The following is a 25,435-nucleotide window of genomic DNA, read 5'->3' as shown; positions in this document are numbered from 1 at the left end:
AGGCACGGTGTTTCAACGTTTTTCATTCCCCCATGGGGAACCTGGGTTGAGTTGCTCTGGAGAAGGCCACCTCACGAGTCCTCGTTTGAGGGGCCAGGTCAACAATTGATTTAATACACAGGGATGGACGCTGTAATTATGTTTACAGGACAACCACTCATCACATGTCAGACTCATCTAGGCCAAACAAAGAAGACATGAACAGCAACCGTGGATGGACCAAACCTGCACATCACACAGCAGAAGGGTACACAGAGCCAAAGGAGGCCGGTTACCTTGACCCTGAGCAGGGGCGATAAGTAACACAATGAGAGCCATGAAGAGCAGTAGACAGCAGTACACCCGCATCCTGATCCTCAGAAACCTGCCGCTACCTTTAGTGTGGGAATGTCAATGGGGACACCTGGAACGACAGGTGGGAATGGTGTTTAGCAGCTGGTGCATCTGAGAGCAGTCCTGTAGGATCAGCGGGGAAAGGACAGATCCCACGGTAAGAGAGGGTCACGAACAAGTCACAAGACATTTACAAGAGTTTCACCCACAGTTCATGGCTGCCAAATAACACGGAGGGTAAAATGCTATTTAAAACAGCAGAAATACGTGTTAAGAATGGTCATTAAGACAGCTGAGCTTCGTCCACCTGTCCCGGGAGTCCAATAAACACGTCACCTTGTAAGAAATCTTCAATAAATATGTCACATTGAAAGAAAAGTGGTTTAGGTGTACACACTTTTACGTTTCTGTGTGCACTAAACAATCAGATTTTCACAAATTCAAGTAAAAAAAATCATAAACACGTCTCGCGGAAGAGTGTGCTCAGCATTTTTTATTATAAGTAGACCACTTTGGTAAACATAAAAATGTAAATAATTTAAAATGTAAAACATCTTGCACACTTCGAAACTCAAACATTTAAGTTTTAACGTTAAAATAATTCAAAGAGAGAATTATTTAGGCTTGTTTAGTTAAAATGCGAGTTCGATCACTTGCAGTTTCATATACAGACGTTTTATATTAACGCAAAGCGCAAGTCGGAACGCAACTTCAGCCACGCATTTAAATTTCTAATAAAAAGATTCTGATCATTATCATTTCTTGGTTATTTTACCCTTACCTATAGATAACATATTGGTCACCCTACTTAGCGGTATTTCCGTTATGTCTGTTGACGCACTTAAGTTTCATTAGACCAGTTAAAGTTTTCCTGTTTCTGTCCCGTGTTCCCACCATATTTAAAATACAAAGACGATGCCATACCTTTAACAGCATGTATCAAGCCGGACTCTCCCCTTGTTACGGGACAACGCGATGGCCAAAGACGTGAGTGTGCCCGCAAACAGGGCAGCAGCAGCAGACAGCGCCGTAAAGCGGGACCTGCGGCGCTGGGTGTTTCCCGCGTCCCTATTCATTCACTCACCCCTCCAGCTATTCATTCCTTCACCTCGTTAATCCTCGGTGAGGAGGGGAATGTCACTGGAGCAGCCAATGGCAGGAGGAGCAGGACGTGGGGTCTGAACACCTGAGGGGGACCTGTCCTGCCCCCCGAGCGCGTCTCCGCGAACACGGGAGCACGGTGCGCGTTCGCGACACAGCCCTGCTTATTTCATTTCCTTTGATGCTCTTTGTCAAAAAGCTCGTCAGTGGCATTTGCTTTTGGCGGATTATGTCAAATGATTGGTTTCTAAATGGCTCATTATGAAAGCGATCATGTAAAAATGGTGATATTATTTTATTTTATAGTATACTATATAGTAATAAAAACTTTAGTTTTTCGTTTATTATTAGAGGTTTGTTATTTCTAGGGCGGGGGTGCCTGTATCTAGGTGTTAACCTCCTGTCGGGTGTAAGGCAGCCGCATGCCTTTGAAACGGTAATCCTAGGTGCGCCGCCCTTTCATTCCTTATAGCATCATTAGAAAGCAGCTTCAGCGCCTGTCTGCATACCTGCACCTTCGGGTTACTTATAGAGGCCCACTATACATGCCTGGGGGGGCGGGCGGGGGTTAACGAGGTTTAATTTCTGCTCGTCAAACCCAAATGGCGGCGTTACAATTTTAATTCCCACATGATACGTGCATAATGTTTGCTCCCTTTGCCGTATTACCAGCGCCTTCTACCGCCACACAGCGTCTTCCAAGTAATTGCTGCTCCTCAATGAGGACATTGTGCTCCCCCTTTTCTCCCTTTTCGCAGGGACCTCCAATAGACGAAAGGCGCTATACTCCTTAACTAACCGCATTTAGCCGAGGCACTCTCACCTTCGCCCTTTAGGGGAATAATAAAGAAGCTGAGTTGCTTTGGGGGAGGGGAGGGTCTTTGTTAAGCGCATTATTAAGCGCCTGGACTACTTATAAATGAATTGTGTACATGCGTAATGTCAGGCTAATAAATGATAAAAAACAGCTCCGTCACGAAATGGTTCATTGGAGCTCCGATCTAAACCCCATCGCATATGGTTGAGGATGAGGGTCTTATCCCTGGACAGTCGCGCACCGAGTCTGGGGAAATATGCCGTGTTTTTAGTTCATGACAATAACACTGCAGTGTGCAAAACAGTGATAAACTACGTTTGGAAAGCATCCGCTGGGGAAATGACAGCTCAGAGACATCGTGATTGTTTAGGTGTTTATGCGTTGGCAAAAGGAAATTCTGTTATTGTTAGATGTCCCGTTACGAACTAATAAGCATTAGATTACCCGTTGCAGCTGTCTTTTTTTAAGGGAGCTTCTGAAACCCAGATGAAATGAAATCCCCTTGTAGTTTGGAGCGACTTTGGTGTTATAAGCAGTGAGAACCTCCTGGACATGTTAAAATAGATGCAGGCGTGGGCCGGTCTTTCTTCCCCTTTATATAGCGTTTGGCAAAATATACCAAGGGGGACAGACCCCCCACCTACACCCCCGTTCGGCGACAAAATACATCAAGGGGGTCGCTTGACAGAAAATTCCCGCGGCTATTTTTTGTTGCCAGACTGCCTCTGGCTATAGTCTCAAACAGAGACCTGATCATAATAACCAATAATGTAGTTTTATACATGAAGCGATAAAGTTATGTGGAAAGACGGGTTTCAGGTTTATAAGGACGGGTTGTATATATAATCAGTACTTAGAAACAATGAATATTGCGGTTGACAATAAAATCTCGGACTCACAAACACGGAGAATCATGCAGGAAAGCATGATGATGAACATTTTAATCAAATACTCGCAGGAGTGGGAAAATGTTTGGGAGGATATACAGGGGGCAGAAACCCACGGGCCGAGGACGGGTTTCCTTTTGGGATCCAAGGGAAGCAAGTTCATACAGGCAGGCAGGACGGAGAATGCAGCCTCTTGGAAAGACATTAAACATCAAACCTCCTCTCATGGGTAGTTTTGTTGCGTCTAGCAAAGCTAATTAGAGCCGCCAGGAACTGCAGTATAGGATATATCATATGAGTGATGTTTAGCAGGGTCGTCAATTGTCACTTTCAGAAATTCACGCTCACGCAAGAAATCTTACGGCAGATCTGTATTGCTTCATAATAAACCTAAAATTAGCTAAATCGAAAGTGTTGGTGTAGTTTGCAAACCCTACAGACTATTTACAAGGCAATAAAGCTCTTGCACATGCCTGCATGTAAATGCGTGTGCCGACTTGTCTCGAATTGAAAATCTCACGCCAGAAAGCTGGCCGAAGCGGGCAACCTAGTTGTTTATTAATGAGCAATGTCGAATTTTCAAAAAACGATGTCTGTTTGTAGATAGTATGACGTGAAGTGTGTGCTGGTGCATTACAATACAACTCATAAAAATAATAGGAGTCTTTAAATCGTCCAGAAAATGATACACATAAACATAGCAGTAAACTCATAAGTTTATTTTGTGATCACAGTGAATAATGGTAAGCCTATATTATATGGCATGAATCGACTGAAATAAAATGAGTCACCATTATTGAAAAACATACCTTAAATATTCGCAAAGAAGCAAACATTATTTAACACTGCCACCTGCTGGTGGATCTGTGCACCTCAACGCACCGAATACAGACGATGACTTTTTTCCACTGACACGGTACATTATGCAACATACATACTGATATGAGGTATGAATGCATTACAACATAAATCTAAGATGTTTATGACCGTGTATTACAACTCTAATATTAGCATGATTTTTTTTGTTAAATAAACGGAGAAGGGTCGTGCCCTTTCCAATTGTAATTATGTGTGAATGGCGCGAGCGCGCGCGCGCCCTGAAATAGTTTGGTATCGTGACTAGGGTGTCTTCTGCTTTTCGCCCTGTGACAGACTGGCATCATGTCTCTTCCCCTCCAGGGTGATTGTGCATATAGCCCAAACCTGCTCACAGAGTCAGTAAGGCAAAGTAGATATGAGACGTGCGATAAGCGGACACCCCTGCTCTGTCAAACACGGGTTGGCATATTATATTTATTTCTCCAAATAACACAAAGGTGATGTTATCATATCATTTATTCATGCAAAATGTATAAGAAATGCTGAAAAATTATACTGATTACTAGTTTCCCACTCAAACGGGCATCGTTGACGGTGAAAAGCCTATCCATTATAATAAAATATGCACCATTGCCTGAAATGAACAGACAAGTTAGTTAACCTTTAGGAGTAGCTGAACGTGAATCATTGAAGACAAGCGAAACAATTTCCATTTTAGAAATTTTAATGAAAGTGAGTATTTTAATACTGGGAATAGCTGTCAGTATAAATTCACCAGGTTTATGTACGAAATGACCCCTATCAATAAAAATGTGCTAACACTATAAAACTAGGTCAATGTGCTTAGGTTTCATTATTATTAAATCTTTCAATGGCACTTGTAGTTAGTTGTAATCAATTCACACCCATAAGTTGATTCCTAACTCAACATATCAATGGATAGTAAAAAAAAAAAAACCCCAAAACATTTCAGTCACAGTATCAAAGCGACAATTGGTGTTTGGCCGAATGAGGTCATGTGACATGGCATTATCTAATCAGTATTAAAAACGTCATTAAAAACCACCACGTACAGGGGAACTCCAATACACCAGCAGGATTAGATGCAGCATGTTTTTTAAAAACGTTTCCTTATCGCTTGTCAGACTGTTACAATTTAAGCTTTAAATAAATATTATTACTCTGCCCATCCCTTCCACAGGGCGCCCTCTAGCTGTCGGCTCATCCCACCTCAACGCGCTCAAGGCTTCTGGAATCTTTCCTACCTGCTGCCATCAGGCACTACTGTGCATAACTGAGTCATGACTTTTTACACCATCCATCCATCCATCCATCGGCTATTAAGTTATAAAGATGTTTTTCCACTTGGTCTCCTTGCTAGCAAGCTTACACCAGCTTTCAGTTTTTGCTTCCACGTGGGCAAAGACAGCACACTCCCCCATGGCTCTCAGGAGGTGCTCTAACAGACCTGCAAGCAAGTAATGTCCTGTTCGGCTGCCTACATGCCCCATATCAGCAAACCACTCTGACGGAAGGCAGCAGCATAGGGGGGGCTGTTCTAAAGGGACGTGGAGGTGACGTTTCAGGAGGGGGGCAGCATGACAGCAGCTGAAGCGGATGTGTTGCCGAACCCGGCTGTTGTAGTTAGCATTTCCCTGCAGAAACGGTCAACGATTAGCCTTCCTGTTTTAGTATGTGGGACTGATTTCCCAGATAATTTTTTTAGACTGCAGAGAAGGCAGGACAAAGGATGTATGGACTTTCTGATTCTTTCGGCAAGGGGACACAAGCATGTGTACTGGGTCAGATCACTCCATGAAAAGCATCTCTTTGGAAAACCAATAATACTCATTGTGAGTTATGCCTAAAAGCCCTGGTTATCTGACGGCGTGTTGGCCTGTGTTCGAATGATATCATATCCCTTGTTCAAAGATACACAACACTCCCTTGTTCATCTGGTGGGGACAGGGGCGGGTGGGCTGTTTGTGGGCCTCACTCAAAAAGATCACTTTGGGGTCCCCCCCCCCCCCCGATGCCTCACAAACAAAATAAATAGCCTGCAAGTAGAGTTAGAAGACTGTAGCTAGCTAGCTGCTTCAGCACCTGCTATATAAGGAACGTGTTTATTTAACATTTAGTGTAGGTTGCCTGTTTGTCACATTTGTCATTGTCATGCCCCGCCCCCTCATCTACCCCATGTTTACCAGCAATTTCTTGTTGCTGTTAATTAGTCGTGTATATTTCAGTCCGCGTTCCGAGTATGTTTCCCTAGTCCTGTCATTGACGTTGCATGTGTCCTGTGTATGATTGACTTATAATAAATCCCTCCGTTCCCGATTCTCTGTCTCCACGCTCCTGCTTCCCTGGTCCGCGTTGTGACAGTCACACAAAGGCATGGTCTGCCGCTGGGGGTGGAGTTTCCGTCACATAAAGTGACCAATGCAGAAAGGAAACAGGCAATAGCAAACCGACGTGGAACCCAGAGGGAGCCATGCACTGGATCCCCCGTGTGCCTGCAGGGGCCGAGCGCGTATCCTGGCCTCAGTGGTCAGCCTCCTTCTCCTCCATGACCTCCATGACCACGGTCCGGGGGCCGGTCAGGATGAGTTTGCTAACAGTCCTGTAGTCCAGAGCCAGAACGTTGAGTCCGTTGACAGAAATGACAAACTGACAGACCTGAGCAAGGATGAGACAGAAGATATGAATGGCAGGGAATTTCAGTATCATATGCTAAGGTGGCTCTGCTAAGGAAAAACCAAAGGAAATTGTAGGACCATTAAACGCCACCATCCTCACTTAATATACCACATTCACTTTTTTTCCTGTTTGTTTTTTCTGCAAAGAATACCATGCATACTTTCAGACAGTACCACACTGCTGACATAACAATGGTGAATGCATCCAACACACTGTAGAGAGGACTCAAAAATCCAGTGGGCAGAACAGAGGAGGGAATGCTCAGGGAACAGGAACGTTGAGGGCCGAGTGAAGGTTCCGGGAAAAATCCACGAGTGTTGCAGTGTTACAGGACGGATGAATAGAAATTTGTTTTCAAAATCAAATCCACGCTTGGCGTCCAAAACTCTCAGACAAACTTTAATATAAACCGAGCCGACTTTCCAGGAAACATTTTTATTGTTTTTCCCAGAGGCAAAAACATATTTTCAGGCTTGATTGTGAATTGTTATCAAAGAGTGATGTAGCATGGCTTGTGGAAAAGACAAGTGATGTGCAATAAGGTAATCAGCGAAGAGCAGTTCAACCCTGAGCCCTGAATATACAGTACTGCTAGGGTGTGGGGCCGAGGCAGTGGGATTCAGCAGGGTGGGGGTGGGGGGTTATGGTTTGAGTTTTGGTCAGGGTTACGGTTAGACACAATTACGGTTATGGCTAAGGTTAGGGTTGTGGATCAAGTTATGACAAAGGTTAAACATCCACCTGCATAGTTGCTCTTCTGTTAACCTACCGCCGTATTTCTCCACGTCAGAAACAGCACAATGAAATACAACACAGGGCAGACAGGGACATACAAACCAAGCAGCACAGGAGTGACGTAAAAGGCAGAAAGGAAACCAAGGACGGCTGCATATTTACTCAGAAAAGGCAGATGCAAGAGTGGTTCTCTATTGGTTTCTGTTCTGGAATGACATTTCCGCTCATGGGCAGCCAATCGTGCATCAGTCTACCCATGATGCCTTGCAGCTCACCTTCATACCAGCTGCGGCAGCAGGTCCCCCGGGGTCCACGGCCTGGATGTGACAGGGCTTACAGCCCCTTACCACGAAGCCCCAGCCCACCGCATCACCCACAATCTGGAGGGGAAAGGTCAGCGTTAGGTCAGGCTTCCCCACTTAGTAAAACTCTAACTAAACATGTGAAGCAGATCAGGTCAATCCTATGGGGGGGGGGGGCGACTTAGTCGGACGAGACCAAATGAAATTCGGCATGAAGTTCACTCCTGCTGAGGAACTGTGCGCTGTAAGAAACTCACAGTGAAGGTCTTCTTGACGTATGCACCTCCAGGAGACAGCAGCTCTTCAGGGGTTACCTTCTTCTTAAGGACTGAGGAGCAGAAGATACATGTGAAATATGCAATCTAATATGAGAAGGTGACATATAATGATTACATGCAGTCAAGGATTTAAAGGTTAGATTTCTTTAGTCACTATAACACGGCAATGCAGTATTTGTTCTTAAATACCCCTGACTGATAAACCTCCTATCGGGTAACGCAATGTCAGGAAGTGCAGTCGAGATTAGAGAGGCACTGTAATGGCGTTCCCTGGGTGACTCAGCCCTCCTCATACACACTGTAAGACATGAAGATCAGACCTCAAAGTTCTATCCATTGTGCTGTGAACTAAACCCAAACATCCCCTTCACAGGCGCTGTTTTCCTAAGAACCTGTCTAAGCTGCTTCTGAAAAGCCCTCGTGGCTTCTGTGTCCTTCAGTGTTTCACAACGGGCCAGACGGCTCCCGGTTTCACCTCCTCCTGGTACCACCTGACATCCCGGAATCGCCGGGAAGGTGAGCAGGTCAGCAGGGAGAGCGCCACCTGCCTGATTTGGGGTTGCACATCACTGGGGGGCTGCTGCTCAGAACGGGGCTGCTGCCGTAGAAGCCGTTCGTGCTACAGCCGCTGGTCATGCTGCTCCGCCGTACAGCTGACACCATCTTAACCTCCTTACTGGGACTGACTGGGAGACACAGGTCACGCAGAGTCACCTGTGCACTTGAGTACAGTACTCATCGCTGATGTGGCTGAGCATATTGTACCCGAGTATAGTACTCATCGCTGATGTGGCTGAGCATATTGTACCCGAGTACAGTACTCATTGCTGATGTGGCTGAGCATATTGTACCCGAGTATAGTACTCATTGCTGATGTGGCTGAGCACATTATACCCGAGTATAGTACTCATTGATGATGTGGCTGAGCATATCGTACCCGAGTATAGTACTCATTGATGATGTGGCTGAGCATATTGTACCCGAGTATAGTACTCATTGATAATGTGGCTGAGCACATTGTATCCGAGTATAGTACTCATTGATGATGTGGCTGAGCATATTGTACCCGAGTATAGTGCTCATTCATGATATGGCTGAGCATATTGTACCCGAGTATAGTGCTCATTCATGATGTGGCTGAGCATATTGTACCCGAGTATAGTGCTCATTCATGACGTATACCTTAGTACAGTGCGCCTGAGCTTCGTGGTCATTGACAGTGTCCCTGAATGTGAATGAAAGCTGCATCTATATAGCACTTTTCCAGACACCCAGAGCTCTTTATAGAAGCAATAGTGTACGTGAGTATAGTGTATGGACGTACTGTAGAGTGATCTTTGATGGTGTATCCCTAAGTCAGGTCCATGCATAGTGTACAAGGTGTTTACTCTGTCTTTACCAAAGCTGGGGGACAAACACTCTCTGATCTCTGAGTCACTATACAAACCTTTCCTGGGACTGATGAAAACTTTCCTGCTCTGGGTATAACTTTCATTCTGCTCAGAGCATAATGGGATAGATAATGAGCTCATTTAGCTTGAAATATAGAACGTTTCACATTTGGTCTTATTGCACAGTTTTAGAACTGACCAACCTAGACAAATCAGAGATAAGATCATGAAAGAGCACAGCATTCACCTCTATGTTCCTGATCTTTTCATGATAGTAGCAAACCAAAAGCATGCTTTTCATGTGTCCCCCTCTGTCTGCTTGGAGAGGCACTTACAGGCTGGTCGAAGTTCATCATTCAGATTCCCTGGACTAACGCTCAGCACCGAGCCAGGCAGCCTGCTGCGACCCGGCAAGGTGACCGATAGCTGAGCTGGCAGCCGCCCGCCGGCGTAAATGTTAAACTCAAAAGCAAACATCGCAGGCCGAGGAGGGGCGACGACGGGGAGGACTAGCTCACTTGTTGCCTAGATATCCAAGGCTACAGGATAACAACCGAACGGCACGACTCATCAATCCTTCAGTGCGAACAATGCGGTCTCCGCCGCCGCTTGGCACACGGGGGATGGGAAAACGAGGCAGGGACATTTTACGATACATCAACCAATAAATCTGATGAAGGATTTGCAAACAAAGCTATCATCCAAATCAAACACAGAACTGACATTTTTGTAATGCTACTTACTACACAACTACCAATTGTGACTGAATAAAAAATATCCCTATAGTTCCCAGGATGCTAAAACTATTGTGCAATGTTAAAACAAAGCTCAGAACATCTACACAACCAAAGGCACAGGCACCAGCAAATATGAACGGGCCATTATTGCAGATCAGACAAACCAACAAGCAGAATAAAATATATTTTTTTATTAAATTAAGACTATGGTCATAGATCCACATGGGGAGCTGGCCTGACACTATGTGGGCCTGTCGCACCCAGCTCTTACCTGTCCAGCCGATAAATATATAAATAAATATATCCACACCAGTCTGACCATTGAGAACAAAGCATCTGTAAACTGGTAAAAGATAAGCAAGCAGGGAATCAATTTTGTGGTTATAATGGAAAAGATAATAGGGAAAAAGAAAACCTTTAAGTAAATATCTGCACTGTATATCCGCTCAGATGCTTTACTTTACGGGGAAGTCAGTATCTGCACGGGTTTCGCTGAATACCTGAATTACATTTAAGGTGGTTTGGGAATATGATAAGTGATAAGAAGCCTGTTAGGGTCAGGGTTAGGGTTTAAGGTTAGGGTTAGGGTTAAGGTCTCCCACTTCAAGCACTCAAGGACGTTACACCTTTCAATCTGCATAAGTGGCCTGGGAAATTATTATATTAAAACCAAAATAGTTAATAATTTGGATAAAATCAGTATTGCTGATAATGATGTTACTAAGAAGAGGCAGAGGGGGCATCACCTGACTGGAAGCTGTTACTGCCGATGTTGGGGTTCTGTCTGCGCAGGCAGAAGGGGCTGTCGTGGTTCTCCGGGATGCTGGGGCAGCGGTCGGTCAGGAGCTCCATGAGACGGCGCCGTCGACGGAAGTTCATCCTGAACTGGAACAGCAGCTGCCCATCCACGAAGGGACTCTGATTGGTCACTGGGGAAGGAGGAAACGCCAGTTAAAAAATGGACTCTAATGTCACCATCTGCCAGTGGCATTATCTGCAGGATTAATGATGTCCTTCGTTGAACCTTGCGAACTGGACTGTTTTATTGCGATAGTAGAGTGACGGAGCATGTGACTGTCGTGGGTTTCCTGTGAGATACCTTCTGCATAGATCATTCAGATGGGCTTTAATCCTCAGCCTACGTGTGTGACTTTGGAAATAGTTCATATGCATGTGCATTTTGTTCTCTGTGCACAGGTATTCGCTGCCAGACGGGCATCCATGCACGCTCTCTCAGTGCCGACGAAACACCCTGTTCATGCTATTGGATGCCCTAATACCCCATTTCCACTAATGTGGGGCCGGTGCCAGGCTGTTTTTCCATTCCAGAACCGGTTTTGTGCATTTCCACTGGAAAAAAAAAAACTGGCCCTGGATCAGAAAATATGGCTCCAACTTGGAACCGTAATGTCAGTAGAAGCAGGACTGACTATACTAACTGCTGCAAATGTCAATCAAATTAATGGTGAAAAAAAAAAAGTTACATACCCATCATCCTTAGAGCATCCATCATGAATTACTAATGCTGCCTGTGCATGTTTATTATTGAAAGCAAACTCACACATGTAATTTGTAGTGTCTTTAAAAGCAAAGGGTCAATGTTGCAAATAAAAAGGAATAAAAAGATGGTTTGAAAGTGGCAAAGAGAATAGCACTTTAATTAAAGACTAATCAGTGATTCATTTTGTAATTTCATTGTTATTTCTCTAAACCGTCTAGCAAATCAGCTGAGTTGTGTTTTCTGATAGGGGCACTATCGCCTGCAAGAGGTCACATGATCCACCCACACATTCACACATGGACTGTGTTTCCTAGATAATGGCAAACCGCCTTGTCATTTGTGACGCTCAATGTCATCGCTGTCCTGAAGCTAATGTTCCACCACTGAGCCACCATCTCCGGACAGCACCTGCGTTAATGACCAATTCAGAAAGACTGACGGAAGGCTGGCGGAAGTGAAAGCTGCTGGGGCTCAGCTACTATGTCGATGCTTCGATTTATCGTCATCAGAAACAATTTCCTCACGTGCAGCATCTTATGGCATCAGGTCATCTGAAATGCTCTCTGGTGCAGCTTCTGTCTTGTCATACTGCATTCTAACCTACGCCTGAGTTACAGACACGATCCTTCTGTTTGGGATTGGGACTCTCCCCTCTCCGCCCCGCTCACCGGCCTCACCGTGTTGCAGGATGCCGTGTTCCAGCAGCCTCTGACCCAGCTGCTCCGCCTCCTCTCTGGTGGCCACCTCCCCCTCCTGCAGCAGCCAATCCACAAACTCGGAAGCCACAAGTGTGCGGTCGTAGTCCCGCCCTCCCTCGTGCCGTGTCTGCATGGGGCCGTTATCTGTACTCATCAGTCTGCGGGGAGCGAAGGGGGGGGAGGGGGGTGGTTAATCAGGCCATCGTAGGAGGGGCCAGTGTATGTTCAAACAGTCACTCTAAGCAGCTGTGCAGAGTGGGGGGGGGGGGGCACAATTCAGTGCAGACTGTAGAGGAGTATTAGGGCGCGATGCTGGGGTGAAAAAACCAATGTGGCTTACATAAAATAAACAGAACAGATTGATAACCGCGAACTTAACCAGAGTGTTTGTAGAAGTGGTGTTCTCCAACAGTGTATTATAATAATAATAATAATAATAATGATAATAATAATATGGATGTGTTCTGGATTTCCAATTTTGGAACAAGGGGTCTTACAGTCATGTGCAAGTCTCTGCTGGAGAGGAAATTAAGCACCAGATGCACCAGAATTGGTGGGGGGGCATGTACAGGGTACCCCTGACCCACAGCCGTAATGGCCCAGGACACACAGGACACAGACATCAGTGCTGCGTTTAACAGGGAGGCTGGGTTAGGAGGGCAGACATCTGCAGAGACCTCCGGAAATGGGACATTCGCTCATGGTTCCGGGGGTCCAAGCCTCCCCAGAGCAATTAAACGCATCCCTGTGCAGCTCAGAGCCATAACCCACTTTGTGGAGTTAGCACAACGCTACAGGCCTTTATATCTGACGTGAGCCTCTTTCGCATTTACAACCCGGCCCACACTCTGTCCTCTCATTTATCAAAACACCGCTGACGTATGTTTAAGGTTGTACACAAACACGAGCGTCTCCAAGCATCTTGGTGACAGCAGACCCTGTATAAGCTGACCTGGAACGCGGCAAACTACACACCTTAAAATATTTCTGAAAGCTGAAGACAAATATAGCATACACTGCCCATTCGCTAGATCATCACTAGATCGATTTCGGGTCATTAAGAAACTGGGAAGCAGGGACTGTAGCAAGATGTGGGTTTGTGGTCTAGAGAAGGTTAAGTTTAGGTGCTTTCTGGGGAAAGATCAGCATCAGTGACATGCATGCAGTTGTAGAAGTGTGTCAGTGTAAAAAAGTGAGCTATTTCCGGTGCTGCGCGGTGCTCTGCTAACCTAGTAAGATGCTAAACATAAAATACAGACTGAAAAGGTTTCAGGGACTGTTAGCACATAGCATACATCAGGTAAGTGTAGCTGGAGCACCGTGAAAGCGATCGCCTTCGTTTTGGCATCTCATACAGCTTCCACAGACAGGGATCACCTGCGTCTTTGAACCTGAAGCATCTACACAGGGTTCTACCCTGGAACCATCCCTCATTACTACTGTATAAACCAATAGTGCAGAACTGAGCTGTTACCTTGCTTACCATGGTCGGAGGGGACTGTATTTGACACCACTGTACAGACACCCAGCTAATATCAAGCTAGCAGCAGAGGCGTGCAAATCAAATTTGTGGGTCGGCACCATTTCAAACCAAATTTAAAAAAAAAAACACACATACGGAAATATTTACTGCTACTGAGATGCGTTGCGAATGTTAAAACGTGAGAACTTGCAGATGATGTGTAGAGTTATTGGTAGAAGAGAGGAATGACCAGGGATGGGGGAGGGGATTACGAGATGCGATCTGACACAGGAAGTTCACTCACTGGTCAGATTATCCCGACTACAAGTATAATGATAGTTATTCATAGTCAATGTAGACATGTTATTGCTTGACTGAATGATTCATTTATACTTTACATTTTTAAGAAATATTGGGTAGGCACATGCCTAGCTAAATTTATTGGCACAACACCACTGGTTAGCACTACGCTAGCACTGGCTACTACTGATCATTCATCACGAAACAGTGATAATATTCCCGGCGTCTGGCCCTGATGTCGAATTCCCATGACGCATACTTCTCATAAATCCTCTGTCCTCGCATAAAAACCTTGGCTTCGTTGTCCATCGGGAAGGTCCCGTCGTCTATCCTGAAACGGTAAAAGAGCTTCATGTCCTTGAACTCCATGTGTTCATCGCACACTGTGAAACGAAAAGAAAGACCGACTCAGCGTACAGTTCTATACCACAAACATGCGGTAAGACCGAGCAGTGGTTCGGACACCGTAAAATGAAAAGCACGCTTCTGAAATTACTAGAACTGTACGTCACGAAGAAAGAACATCCAGAAAAAGTACAAGAAGTGAAATCTTGGTGTGTTCCATTCAATAAAAGAAGGTTACCACCAGATTGAGTACCAGCAGTTTATTGTCCTCAGTGCAGAAACGAAAACCCAATGCTTAAAGTCTGTGGGCAGGCTAAGGTCAACTGGAGTCCAACAAAACAATGAAGGTTAAAGCAAAGTCATAAATGGAACACGCAATAGGGAAGTCATACGCAGAGAACCAGAAACTGGAACTTATGATCAGAATGTAGCTGAGGAACAAGGAGTAAGACTCTGTAACTGGAGTAAAGGCACGGGGGGTTTAAACATCCAAACATCTAGGAAGATACCGGAGAAAATAATAGGTCAATGTGGAGGGAATATTGAAGACTGTGAGAGGGTGAGACCCCATTGCATGTGGACGTGACAAGCAGCCTGACTTAGTGAACGGTACCATTATGAAAACAGGTTCCAGCCTCATATCAATCGGAGACCTACCGTGATGGATGATGCTCTGGTCCAGAAGCTTCTGCATGATTCTAATAGCGGTCGCTCTGTCAGGGGCTTCCTTATGTTCTATAAGCCAATCAATGAGCTCCTTGGCCACGAAGCAGTTGGGATAGGTCCGGAGGTGATGCCTCCTGTCTTTGATGACCTTCCCTTCATGCAAACACAGCCTAAACAAACAAGAAAATAACATGGCTGTCATGTTTCTGGGGGCTAAATTACTTTGGGGCTCCCTGCTCCTCCTAGTGCAGTAACTGTGTGTGGCCAACAGGGGGCCCAAAATCTTGGGAGGCACCACACAAACGTGCAGTTTGAGTGGTGGGAAACGCTGCCGCTGAGTACAACATGATGAGGATACATTATTCATTTGATAGCTTTATTTAGGTCAGTTTACATATGAGCTTTACAAAGTCCCACAATCAATAACCAATAGGAAGGCACTTTACAGAGTACAGAATCCGGTCACTGCATTACCAGACCAAATTAACCCTAAAAGTTTTTAAAATTGTGGTATTAAGTTAGATTTAGTTGTTTATATTCTGGCAGGCTGCTCGTTTTTTCGCCTCGCCCCGGGTATTTTGGCTCATCTCCTACTTTAGATGTGAGTCAAGCTGTCAAATCTGTTATTAAGTCAACAGAGACAAGCTTTCTGACAACCATCCAAAGCGAGAAAGTTTCTTCAAAAGTTTTACCAGAGATCATAGACACCTCAGTATCTCACCAAAACAAGTTTGAAATCTTACGTCACTAATAACATGAGGTTACCATAGTGTCACATCGCCACAGAACAAAACTACCCATAAACACATAATCTGTAAATAACTTTAATATTTATAGTACAGGCAGGAAGACCAGAAATCTTTTCTACTTCTATCTACAAACCAAAGAACATTTAAACCAGGAACTTACAGTTTACATGAATAAACAGTTATGATTATGGATGATTCAACAAATCAGTAGATTTACTGAAAGTCCCATCTCACATCAGTATGTACACCAGGAATCCAATCAATTTACATTAAAGCTGAGAAATTATTGTGCTGTTTCTTCCACAGAAGAACATCTGTGTTCTGTGAACAGTGATACAAAGAGCTGGACTCCATATCCAGGACGTTTTCATGAATGTAACCATAAACAGTTTTGCATGCACTTTGCTGAAAATGCATGGCTTGTTGTGAATGTGGAGAAATTAGACTTAAATTTGGCTTTTGAAACCAAAGGTTGTTCCAAAACCCCTTTCAGGATTGTTAACAGATTTTGGGTAAAATTTATGACTATGATTTGGCCACCATGTACCTCTTATATTAGCTTAATGACACCAGCGGTCCAGCTGCACTCCATCACCAGTTAGACATTAACCCATGTAAATGCTGTTCTGTTTTTTATCAGTGGTACATTACTCACCCACTGAGAATGACCTCATTAATATTACCCCAACCAAGCGGTGTGTACATGGATCTGGAGGGGGGTGGCAGGGGCACATATCCACTGTGGGGCTCCAAAGAAACCCATCCAGCATCGAAGTGTCAGTCTTCAGACACAGTGCTGTTATTCATCTAACCCTTCTATCGTTTTCTCTAACACAAGCAAGTCAGAGGATTCTCTACCTGTTTCAGCAAATGCATACATTTACTTAAGGGCTATTGAGGCCGATGCTGTCCCCAGACGAGGATGATTTACAAAATCGGAATCTTAGCACTGGTGATCCCGTACAAGGCTTAAATCTGCCTGTTTTCAAGCACTATGACAGTTGGAAATGGTTTCCGCATGTCCCAGCAAAAGTATTGATTAAAAGGATGATTGTTGTGCTTAAGTGCCGTCGTTGTAGAACTGAAAAACTGCATCACCAAAAGAAATGTTTTTGAAAATATGGTTGAACAGAACTGTAACATCTCAAGATGAAGTTCCAGGAGTTTTTCCAGATCAACAGGACGCTCCAGGATCCAATATTTCAAAGTGTCTCCGGAGTTGAATTTCAAGTTCAATGACAATATAAAAATGGCTAAATATGGGCGGCTCAGACTGTACACATTTTTCAGCTGACCTACAGGTATTCTGGTACCTGCGTCTCTATTGCCTTTATTCCTTATCACCTTCATCTTTATATTCCAACTAAATAAGGGATGAGCATCAACCAATATAATCATTAAGACTTTATGGCTTTTCACACAGCCAAATACCAGCTGAAACGCCCATCTGGTTTTCCCGCTGAAAACCACCAAGACCGAAATGAGCTATTTCGACTTATTACCAATGTCGACTATTGGTCGACATTGATGAGCTGCGTCATAAGCACTTAGGTGAGATATGCTGTCACAAAAATCAGTAAACGGAAATTCGCGAGATATTTTGTTAAATGTTAAGGTTTGTTAAACCCAGGCGCCTGCACTAATGTTAGACGCACCTGTACCTCCACTCTAACCGTGACTCTTATCATAGTAAATTCTCTCATTTGTGACCACATGATTTGTCTCCTTTCACGAACTACGCATTGCATCCTGATGTATGCTGTGGAAGCCGGTCCTACCTCAGCTGCTCCCCGGTAACCAGGACTTCAGCCATGCGCTCCAACGCCGCAGACTTGCCCTGCAGAGACTTCCCCAATCCCTCCATCATCCACAATCTGTTTATGAAGAATAAAGTGTACGAAGAAAAAGATCAGCGGAAGGCGATGTAGAATTTTAATTTCTCAAATCCTGCCGGTTGCAGAAACTGATGCCGCTGTAGGGGGGGGGGTGTCGTTTCTTCGGCTGGAGAAGATCTGTCTGTCACCGCCGACCATGAGCGATCCCGTCAGATGAGCTCCTCCTGCGGCCAGATCTCCTGCACAGCACAGGGCAGATCACTTCGTGCTCCGCCACATCCCTCTAGGTTTCAAAACTGCCAGTGAAACATGTTAATCGACCGTTTTCTTGGCATAATTCAGTCCGAAACCTTCTAGATAAACTGCTGTAGTCATCTCCGTGAAAACGACAGGGCTCTTCCTTAAAAAAACGTATCAGAAAGGTATGTGCGCGTTTAGTTAATGTTTCTGTATTTCCTCTCGGTGCGCGGTGGTCGCCCAGCTTGGCATTAAAACCCCGGCATGTATCCGCCGCTTTATCTGCAAGGTGTGCCGCTGGAGAACTTTCCACAGTTCACAAATGTTTCGTTTACTTTTCGATGTCAGACCAGGACAAAATGCAGCCGTCCTGCCTCCACAGCTTCATGTCCAGTTTGCTACAGGTGCAAAGTTGAAGCGGCTTTGGACGGGTATGTCCGCAGCTTGCACGTTGTCAGAGGGAATCACTGTGCCACGAATACACTCATTTGGCATGTTTTACTTTACAAGCTTACCCATTCCTGTTCATCTTTAATGTTTTCTAATAATCATATCAATATGATTATCCGTCCACAACACCATAACCATTTTCCCTTGGGAGGAAAAATAGACGTGAACAAATAATGGACAAATAATCTAAGCCACATTTCAGAAATCTAGATTGGTGCTGTTTTTCCAAACATAACACGTATGCTGTGGGTTATATTTCCAGTACATGTTATTGTAGATAAAGTTCAACTTGCTCATGCACGTTAACACCCTTTCTGCTTGCTCCAAAAAAACAAAAAAAAACAACGATATCTGCAAAAAGTGACGGAATGCATGGCCACATCACGTGACACTAGGCCGGCCACAAAACTCTTTGTGGTGTAGACTCATGGCTGAAGCCCAACACTCTTGTGCTGTAGGTGGCGGCAAAGTTCTGCTGTGGACTTTGTAGGTTGCTACCAATTTGTGTCCATCATTAGCTACATTCTTATTATTAGGCCTGTCATAAAAGGTAGTCTTATGAATACTGATTCAACTTCTTCTATGTACTTTTTGTTGTTCTAAGGACAGGTGAGATCTTGTATGTCTTTTAAAACTGGTATTCGACTGAGTGGAAGAGTCCCAGACGTCAGTGTTTTACACTATCCTTGGAACTCCGGTTCGAATCTGTTTCATGGTGGTCCAGGTGGTCCTGTAGGAAAGAGCCTTTGATCCTGAGTGTCAAAGATCAGGGTCCTGGCGTTTAGGTTTCCGTCTTTAAAGATACGGAAAAAAAGGAGAACAACAGTTTGACTCATCAACAAAACTGTCACGACCAAAGTAGAACATTCTAGGAATAGGTTACTTGGCGCACCATACCTTGTGACTCTGGAATATTCTCAGTAAATTGATAATATATTCAGTTTAAGGCATTAAGAGGCACAGTCAGCTCCCTGAGGAATGTACCCCGAAAAAGCTCGGAGTATTTGAGAAAATGAGGTTTTGGACTTAAGTTCAGTTCCTGAAGTTGAATGCTGCATGTCTGGATATCATCAGGAACCGGAGCAAACCTAAGTACTTTGTAACACAAATATGGATTTACTGAGAAATACATGGACCGGTGATGTAAAACCACAGAGCAGATGTAAAAAAAAAAAAAATAATGAATGCAGCTGACATTTTCAATATAAAATATGCAAGTTCATAAAAGGCAGAAAATCCAGGCGAGAACAAGCCGGAATGTTTCCTTAGCAAACAGCGGGTCACTGCAGGCTCTAGATGTGACTATAAAACATTTACCTTTAGCCTGTCATTAGTTAATGTTCTACACATGTAGACACATGTTCAAACTTGCTCGGCTGTGCTTCAACACCGAAATGACTAATTTAAATATTTACATTCATTTAGTAAATGTACTCAAGAGTTCATGGTTCAGAGCTGCTTCATTGTAATGACCTGAATTGAAGTCTGGTCTTTTAATAAGGAAGGTGCACGTTGCTGGTCACTATTGCCTGTGAGATGCATCTACGATAAACTCAGAACAGCAGCGAGAGCGAAAGAGCAGCGTTTCTGGGGCACTTGCACAGGAAAGGCAATTTGCTGATCAGTCTCCTTCTGTCTCACACAAAAGGGCTCTGTGACTCATTGGCTGTAGGCCGACATCATGTGAACATTAAGTTCAGTCTTTGGCAACGGGGGCGGGGTCTCCTGTGGTGAAACTCCTCGGTCACGTGACTCGATGGGCTGTTCACTGCCACGGAGTATCAAAATTTATTAGCTAGTGGTTTAATATACTTATAAATATTACCTGAATTATGTAATTCCACAATTGTTCCCATTGCTCTGGAGTGTGTGTGTGTGTGGGGGGGTTATTAGCCTAAAAGCACTTATGCCCTGCAGCGTATATTGTGGCAGGAATAAAGACAAACTCTCCAGATATCCACATGCTCCATAACAGCTGGTGATCATCTTAGTGAGCGATGTTGAGCAAAAACTCAACGGATTCCGCTTCAGAGAAATCAGCGGATACAAAGTCCAGCCGCGCTCCACTGGCCCCATGGAAGGAATCAGTTCACGGTTCGTAACTGCATCTGTATCTAGGATACACACTCAACCTCATTTTCGTTACCCAAAATAATAGAAGTTCTCTAAAGCGCATAAGAAACACCTTAATCCGGTACAATACTGCCCTCTAATGTCGTTCCTTATACACGTCATTAGCCGCCTGTAACGAGCTTCGAGTTTTATTTTCTATTTCTTTAGTTTCACTATATATTTTTCTCTTTAATGTTGGTTATGTTTTCATACCAGCGTTTCCATTCCTAGTCCCAGACGATAAGTACCTGATCGTCAAACCTGCAAGCCTACAATTAGCAATGAAAAGTATTAAAGCTGTGATTAATAATATATTTTGTTCTTTTTTGCACCTGTTAAACAGATTGCCGGGTGACTAGGATAAGCATTTAGAAGATGGATCGATCGGTGGATTTAAAAAACAAATCAGATTAAAGCTAGGAAGGATTATTTTAGTATCTTGCTACCAATTAGCCAAATTCAAGAGAGTTTCTTGCTATTGAAAAGATCAGGAACTAAGTCAAGTGATCAGACCTAACGACTCCCATGGTCTAATATCTGTCCTAGTAATACCATATAAAGAATACCAGAATGCCAAGTATTACGTAAGATACGTAAACGCCACATTATAAATATAAACATGACATTTGGTTAAGAACGTTTTTAATTTTATACGTTATTTCTCCGTTTTTATTTTTACAACAGGAATAGACGATAGAGGACAATCAAACTCCTCAATATATTTTGTTATATTCTGAATTTAAACGGGCATTTTGTTATGAACTGTAACGTAAGGTTAGTGGGATAAGTACTTGATTAAAATGTACAGTATTAAACAGGTCTATTGTAGCTGAGCTAGAGGTGCAGGTTACGGGAGCCGCTGTTTCCAGACGCAGCAGTTCCATCAGGACTCGCTGCTGAAGCGTGACTGAGCGTTTAAGGCCGACCAATATGAAACGAGGTTCTTACCCACAGCCTTGGATGAGAGTTTGTGTTACAGAAAGTTCTCAGGGTATCCAGCAAACAATGGACCTCACTGTTAGATTTAAGATAAATCAGATTCAGGGGCTTTTCTGACCCCTGTTAATTCTCTGCAGTCTGTAGTTACCAGACATTGTGCACCTTTCATTGTTTACTACATCGAAACTGCAATCATTTAATAAATCACTTCTTGGTTATTTTTCCACTAGCTTATTCTGCCAGGCATTAATTAAAACATGAATTTCATAGCAATTATATGCAATTCACGGGGTTTTTCCAGAGCAGATCGAAAGGCTCTTGTACACATGTGGTCTTTCTTTTTCATACAGGCCACTTGTATTCCTAAGTGTAGCTGTTAACGTCACATTGAAATGTAACACTGACTCTTTGCAGCGCTATTTACTCTGTGTCTGTTGCTGAACTCCCATTTCTAGACGAGTAAGGGGTATCTTGAATCAGGAATATCTCCGGAAAGCCATCAGTTGCTTAGCATCTTTATCTCCGTGAAATCAGGCCAGCAGAGAATTTACATTACAGCAGTCTGAGTCAGTTCAGGGAGTCTTGCCATTTTTGAAACCAAAACTAGCTTCCAGTAGTAACCTACTCAGGCTTTTGGTACCAAAGGCACCAGGAGGCTGATGCCTAGGAGCTTCTCAGCACCTCGATGAAACTGCTGAATGTAGCAGGCAGGCACAGTATGTGGCAGCAGTTATCTGCGAATAGCGAATGTGCGTGTCACTCTCGAGTATGAGCTCCTGAACCTGCAGGTCACCCATGGGAAGCAGAGGAAGGACAAAGCGATGAAGACGATTAAAGATCCTATCCACGCCAACAATGGCCCGCCGCAGCCTAGAAACCAAAACCAAGAAACCGAGGATGAGTTTCGACCCTCTGGCTGTCCATGAACTGAATAAGACTCCCAGTGACTAACACCAATTTACACACTTTATACCATCCCACACTTTCATTATATACTATTATTTTACCCTGCTAAGGTGAAGTGGAGTTGCCAGATTGTGTGTAGGTGTGAATGTGAGTGTGCCCTGTGATCGGGTGGCACCTTGTCCTGGGTTTTTTCCCTGCCTGGTGCCTGCAGGTTTGGGCCCCTGAATGGAACAACTGTATATCTGATGTGAATGGATGACGTTTTATTTTACAACTACTAATATCCATTCCTGTTCTGCATTTGGGATCACAGGAAGTCCTGAGCTTCTCCCGGAGGTTACAGGCATAAGGTCAGGGAACAACCAAGGATGGGGCATCAACCCATCGCAGAGCATACTCACATCTATGGGCAATTTGGCAAGTCTGATTAACCTCAGCATGTTTTTGGACCATGAGGAGTGGGGGGTAGAAACCAGAGTACCCGGAGAAACCCCATGATGACATACGGAGAACATGCAAACTCCACACACATGGAACCATGGAGAGACTCAAACCCGGTCCCAGAGGTGTGAGACAGTAACACTGACCACTGCACCATCATGCCGCCCCGCGACTAATATCCATGTTCTCTATTGTCTCATTTTGCAGGCGTGTGGTTTTTACTATCTGCTCTATTATTTATTCCAATTTTGTTATTTTAATCATTTTCCCCGCATTATATACTTCCTTTCAAGCATGTTCCTGGAGTGAAAAGCATTTCACTATACAAATGTACAGCACATGTCTGCGTTTGTCACAAATAAAGCCTGAAACTTGTATGCATTTTCATTCAGGCTGGAAGCCAGGTAGAGCCCAACACAAAACCCCACAGCGTTGTAAGTGAGATTAGACCGTGTTGTTTCAGCTCAACGGTGCAGCTTCTGCGTTGGTAAAAGCCAAAAGCTACTAGTGTCTGGAGTGAAAATTCTGTCATAGGGAATTCTGGAGAAATGCTAGAGTCATTACTGTTATAATGATCGTAGCTGCTGCCCGATCATACTCAACTATTCCAATAACAGCCTTGACAGCTCTACTGTTGAGCAAGCATTCAGTTTGCATTGTGACAGAGCAGTTGACCGGGTAAACATCTGTAGATGCTCCGAGGCCACTCTGCTCCGCTGTGCACACATATACGAGAGACCTGAATACCCATCTCTAAGCAAAATCGAGGGTCGTTACTGCTTTTGTTTAATGTTTTTATATGACTTTTCTACATAGCTGTTTTACCAGCTGACCATATAGAAGGGTTTTTTTACATCCATCCATCCATCCCTTCGGTTGCAGAAGACCCTTGAGATTTGCACAGCGTGTGACCGCGTGATCCCATCAATGGACTGGTGTGCCATTTTGGAAGTTCCCCCACCTTGGGTTTTGGGCCCTGGGGGGCGTCTCCTTTGCTTCACTCCCTTAGATATTTCACATGCCCACTTCTGGGACTGGAAGCAGTGGGAGGTCTGGAAACGTGATCTGCTCCACCTCCCCAGCATGCTGAGAAGGTCACGCACACGCCCGTGTGGGGCAGAGCACATCTCTGCGTGGCCACTTCTGCGTTTAACCATCTGCACCCAGGTCTCACGTTTCCCATCTTCCGGATGCTTCCTGCAATCGTTCATACTCGGGGGTTTGGAGAGAGACCGTCTCTCGCAGACACTGTGTCTCCCACACTCTCTCCCAAATGGGATAGGTGCTGCACCAATATTTTACCCAGATTTTACTATCAAAACACATTTTTTTTCATTACTATAACCATGTGTTTCACTCATTTGTCTTTATTTTCTCATTGTCAAAATTATTTCATGTTGTACATAAAATCCCTGTGGATGATAAGAACAGTTCGCTATGTACCCAATTAAACTATGTTTCTTGTTCTACAACTCAAAAGATTTTTCTTCAGATCACATTAATACATTTTTCCATGATCTCTCTCTGTCACTATTATATCTCACAATACAGACTGATTATATGCACTGAAAAACTCCACTTACCAAAACTGGTTGATTTTCATTAAAATTTCATTTGCACTTAGCAGGAATATAAGAGACAAACAGTAAAGCCTAATTCTGTCCAAGGTTTAAAGTTTTTTTCCACAGATTTACGCCTCTTCTGCTCACACCAATAAACGTTCCTGCAAATACCATGGATTCCACCACAAAGCTGAATAGGACGGTGAATATTACCTTTGCTGTTTTCATAAGACTACTAATCTGTGGAGATTTTTCTGATTAATTGCCTTCTTTTAACTGAACAATGACCACCTGTTTACAGATGCTGAATTTACAATATACAAAACACTTAAATACTGCCTCGTGCCCATTGCTTCCGGGATAGGCTCCGGACCCCCCTCTACCCAGTAGGATAAGCGGTTTGGAAATTGGATGGATGGATGGAAAACACTTAAATAGGACTTTTGGTCCCGTTTTCTCAAAAGACACCTGGACACTTTGTTCTTCAGCAATGATTAGGTACAGGCAAGCAAAAATGGCCCAGGTTAGCTTTAATAAGTCAGAATGTTTTGTACCGAATCAAGAAAAAAAGTCATTATTTTTAACAGCTTTTGAGATATGGCTCTTGGAATAATCTGATGAGCAGTATTTCACTTTCCACAGCTGATTGTGAGATTTTACAAATCTCTTAAAATTAACTCTGTTTGCAGGCTTTTTGCTCCCTATTTTATTTTTATTTTTTTTTGTAGACAGGAAAATTGGGGGTGAAACAGACCAATATTTTTGGCAAAAACAAAGAAATTTTGACTTCAGTGTGGCCTTTGAAAGATATATATGCTGGCAAAAGGAAAAGAAATAACCCTGTATTTACATAAAAATGTTGATTCTGAAGTGTTTTTGTCCAGTCAAGGCACTTACCTGCCAGTAGCTACTGCCATGTGACACGGACTGAATATTTAACAAATAAACATGCCATCTTTATGCAATGAAAAAACAATATTATACACTATGAAGTATCCACATTCCTTCTATGTATTATATAAAGTAGGCTGCTTGCTGCTAATTCACATTTAATGTACAGGGTTTGCCGCACGCTGTCGTTAAACAGCTTTCAGCTCTTACATGCAGACAATATTAGATACCTGAACTTGAGTCG

At 43.8% G+C, this 25,435-nt stretch overlaps 2 protein-coding genes across 51 annotated transcripts in view; both read right to left on the bottom strand.

Moving 5' to 3' along the window:
- LOC125718884 (collagen alpha-1(XIV) chain-like) overlaps positions 1–1,534 on the bottom strand; it is a 41,202-nt gene extending 39,668 nt beyond the window's left edge. For all 50 annotated transcript variants that reach the window (XM_048993126.1, XM_048993151.1, XM_048993123.1 and 47 more), the window contains exons 1-2: positions 1,258–1,534; positions 276–403 (exon numbers count right to left, since the gene is read on the bottom strand). In XM_048993126.1, coding sequence (XP_048849083.1) covers positions 276–348 — 73 coding nt within the window. In that variant the 5' untranslated portion in view covers positions 349–403; positions 1,258–1,534. The remainder of the gene's footprint in view (positions 1–275; positions 404–1,257) is intronic.
- Positions 1,535–4,663: 3,129 nt separating this feature from the next.
- On the bottom strand, positions 4,664–18,669 carry LOC125719343 (DEP domain-containing mTOR-interacting protein-like). Its single transcript, XM_048994022.1, has 9 exons — positions 17,597–18,669; positions 15,061–15,239; positions 14,318–14,441; positions 12,276–12,454; positions 10,844–11,026; positions 8,518–8,655; positions 7,949–8,019; positions 7,665–7,769; positions 4,664–6,633 (listed from the first exon to the last, which is right to left on the bottom strand). The coding sequence occupies exons 1-9, from the start codon at positions 17,683–17,685 to the stop codon at positions 6,499–6,501; spliced, it is 1,203 nt and encodes a 400-aa protein (XP_048849979.1). The 5' UTR covers positions 17,686–18,669; the 3' UTR covers positions 4,664–6,498.
- Positions 18,670–25,435: the final 6,766 nt, after the last annotated feature.

The sequence above is a fragment of the Brienomyrus brachyistius genome, chromosome 23 (assembly GCF_023856365.1).
Source record: "Brienomyrus brachyistius isolate T26 chromosome 23, BBRACH_0.4, whole genome shotgun sequence".
Classification (NCBI taxonomy): domain Eukaryota; kingdom Metazoa; phylum Chordata; class Actinopteri; order Osteoglossiformes; family Mormyridae; genus Brienomyrus; species Brienomyrus brachyistius.
This window is presented reverse-complemented; position numbering and strand designations above follow the sequence as displayed.

Coding starts and splice junctions, on each gene's coding strand:
- LOC125719343 (XM_048994022.1), bottom strand. CDS start 17,685: ATGATGGAGGGATTGGGGAAGTCTCTGCAGGGCAAGTCTGCGGCGTTG. Junction 14,442..15,060: donor CCAGAGCATCATCCATCACG/GTAGGTCTCCGA, acceptor TTCGTTTCACAG/TGTGCGATGAACACATGGAG. Junction 6,634..7,664: donor CTGCCGCAGCTGGTATGAAG/GTGAGCTGCAAG, acceptor ATCCTTGCTCAG/GTCTGTCAGTTTGTCATTTC.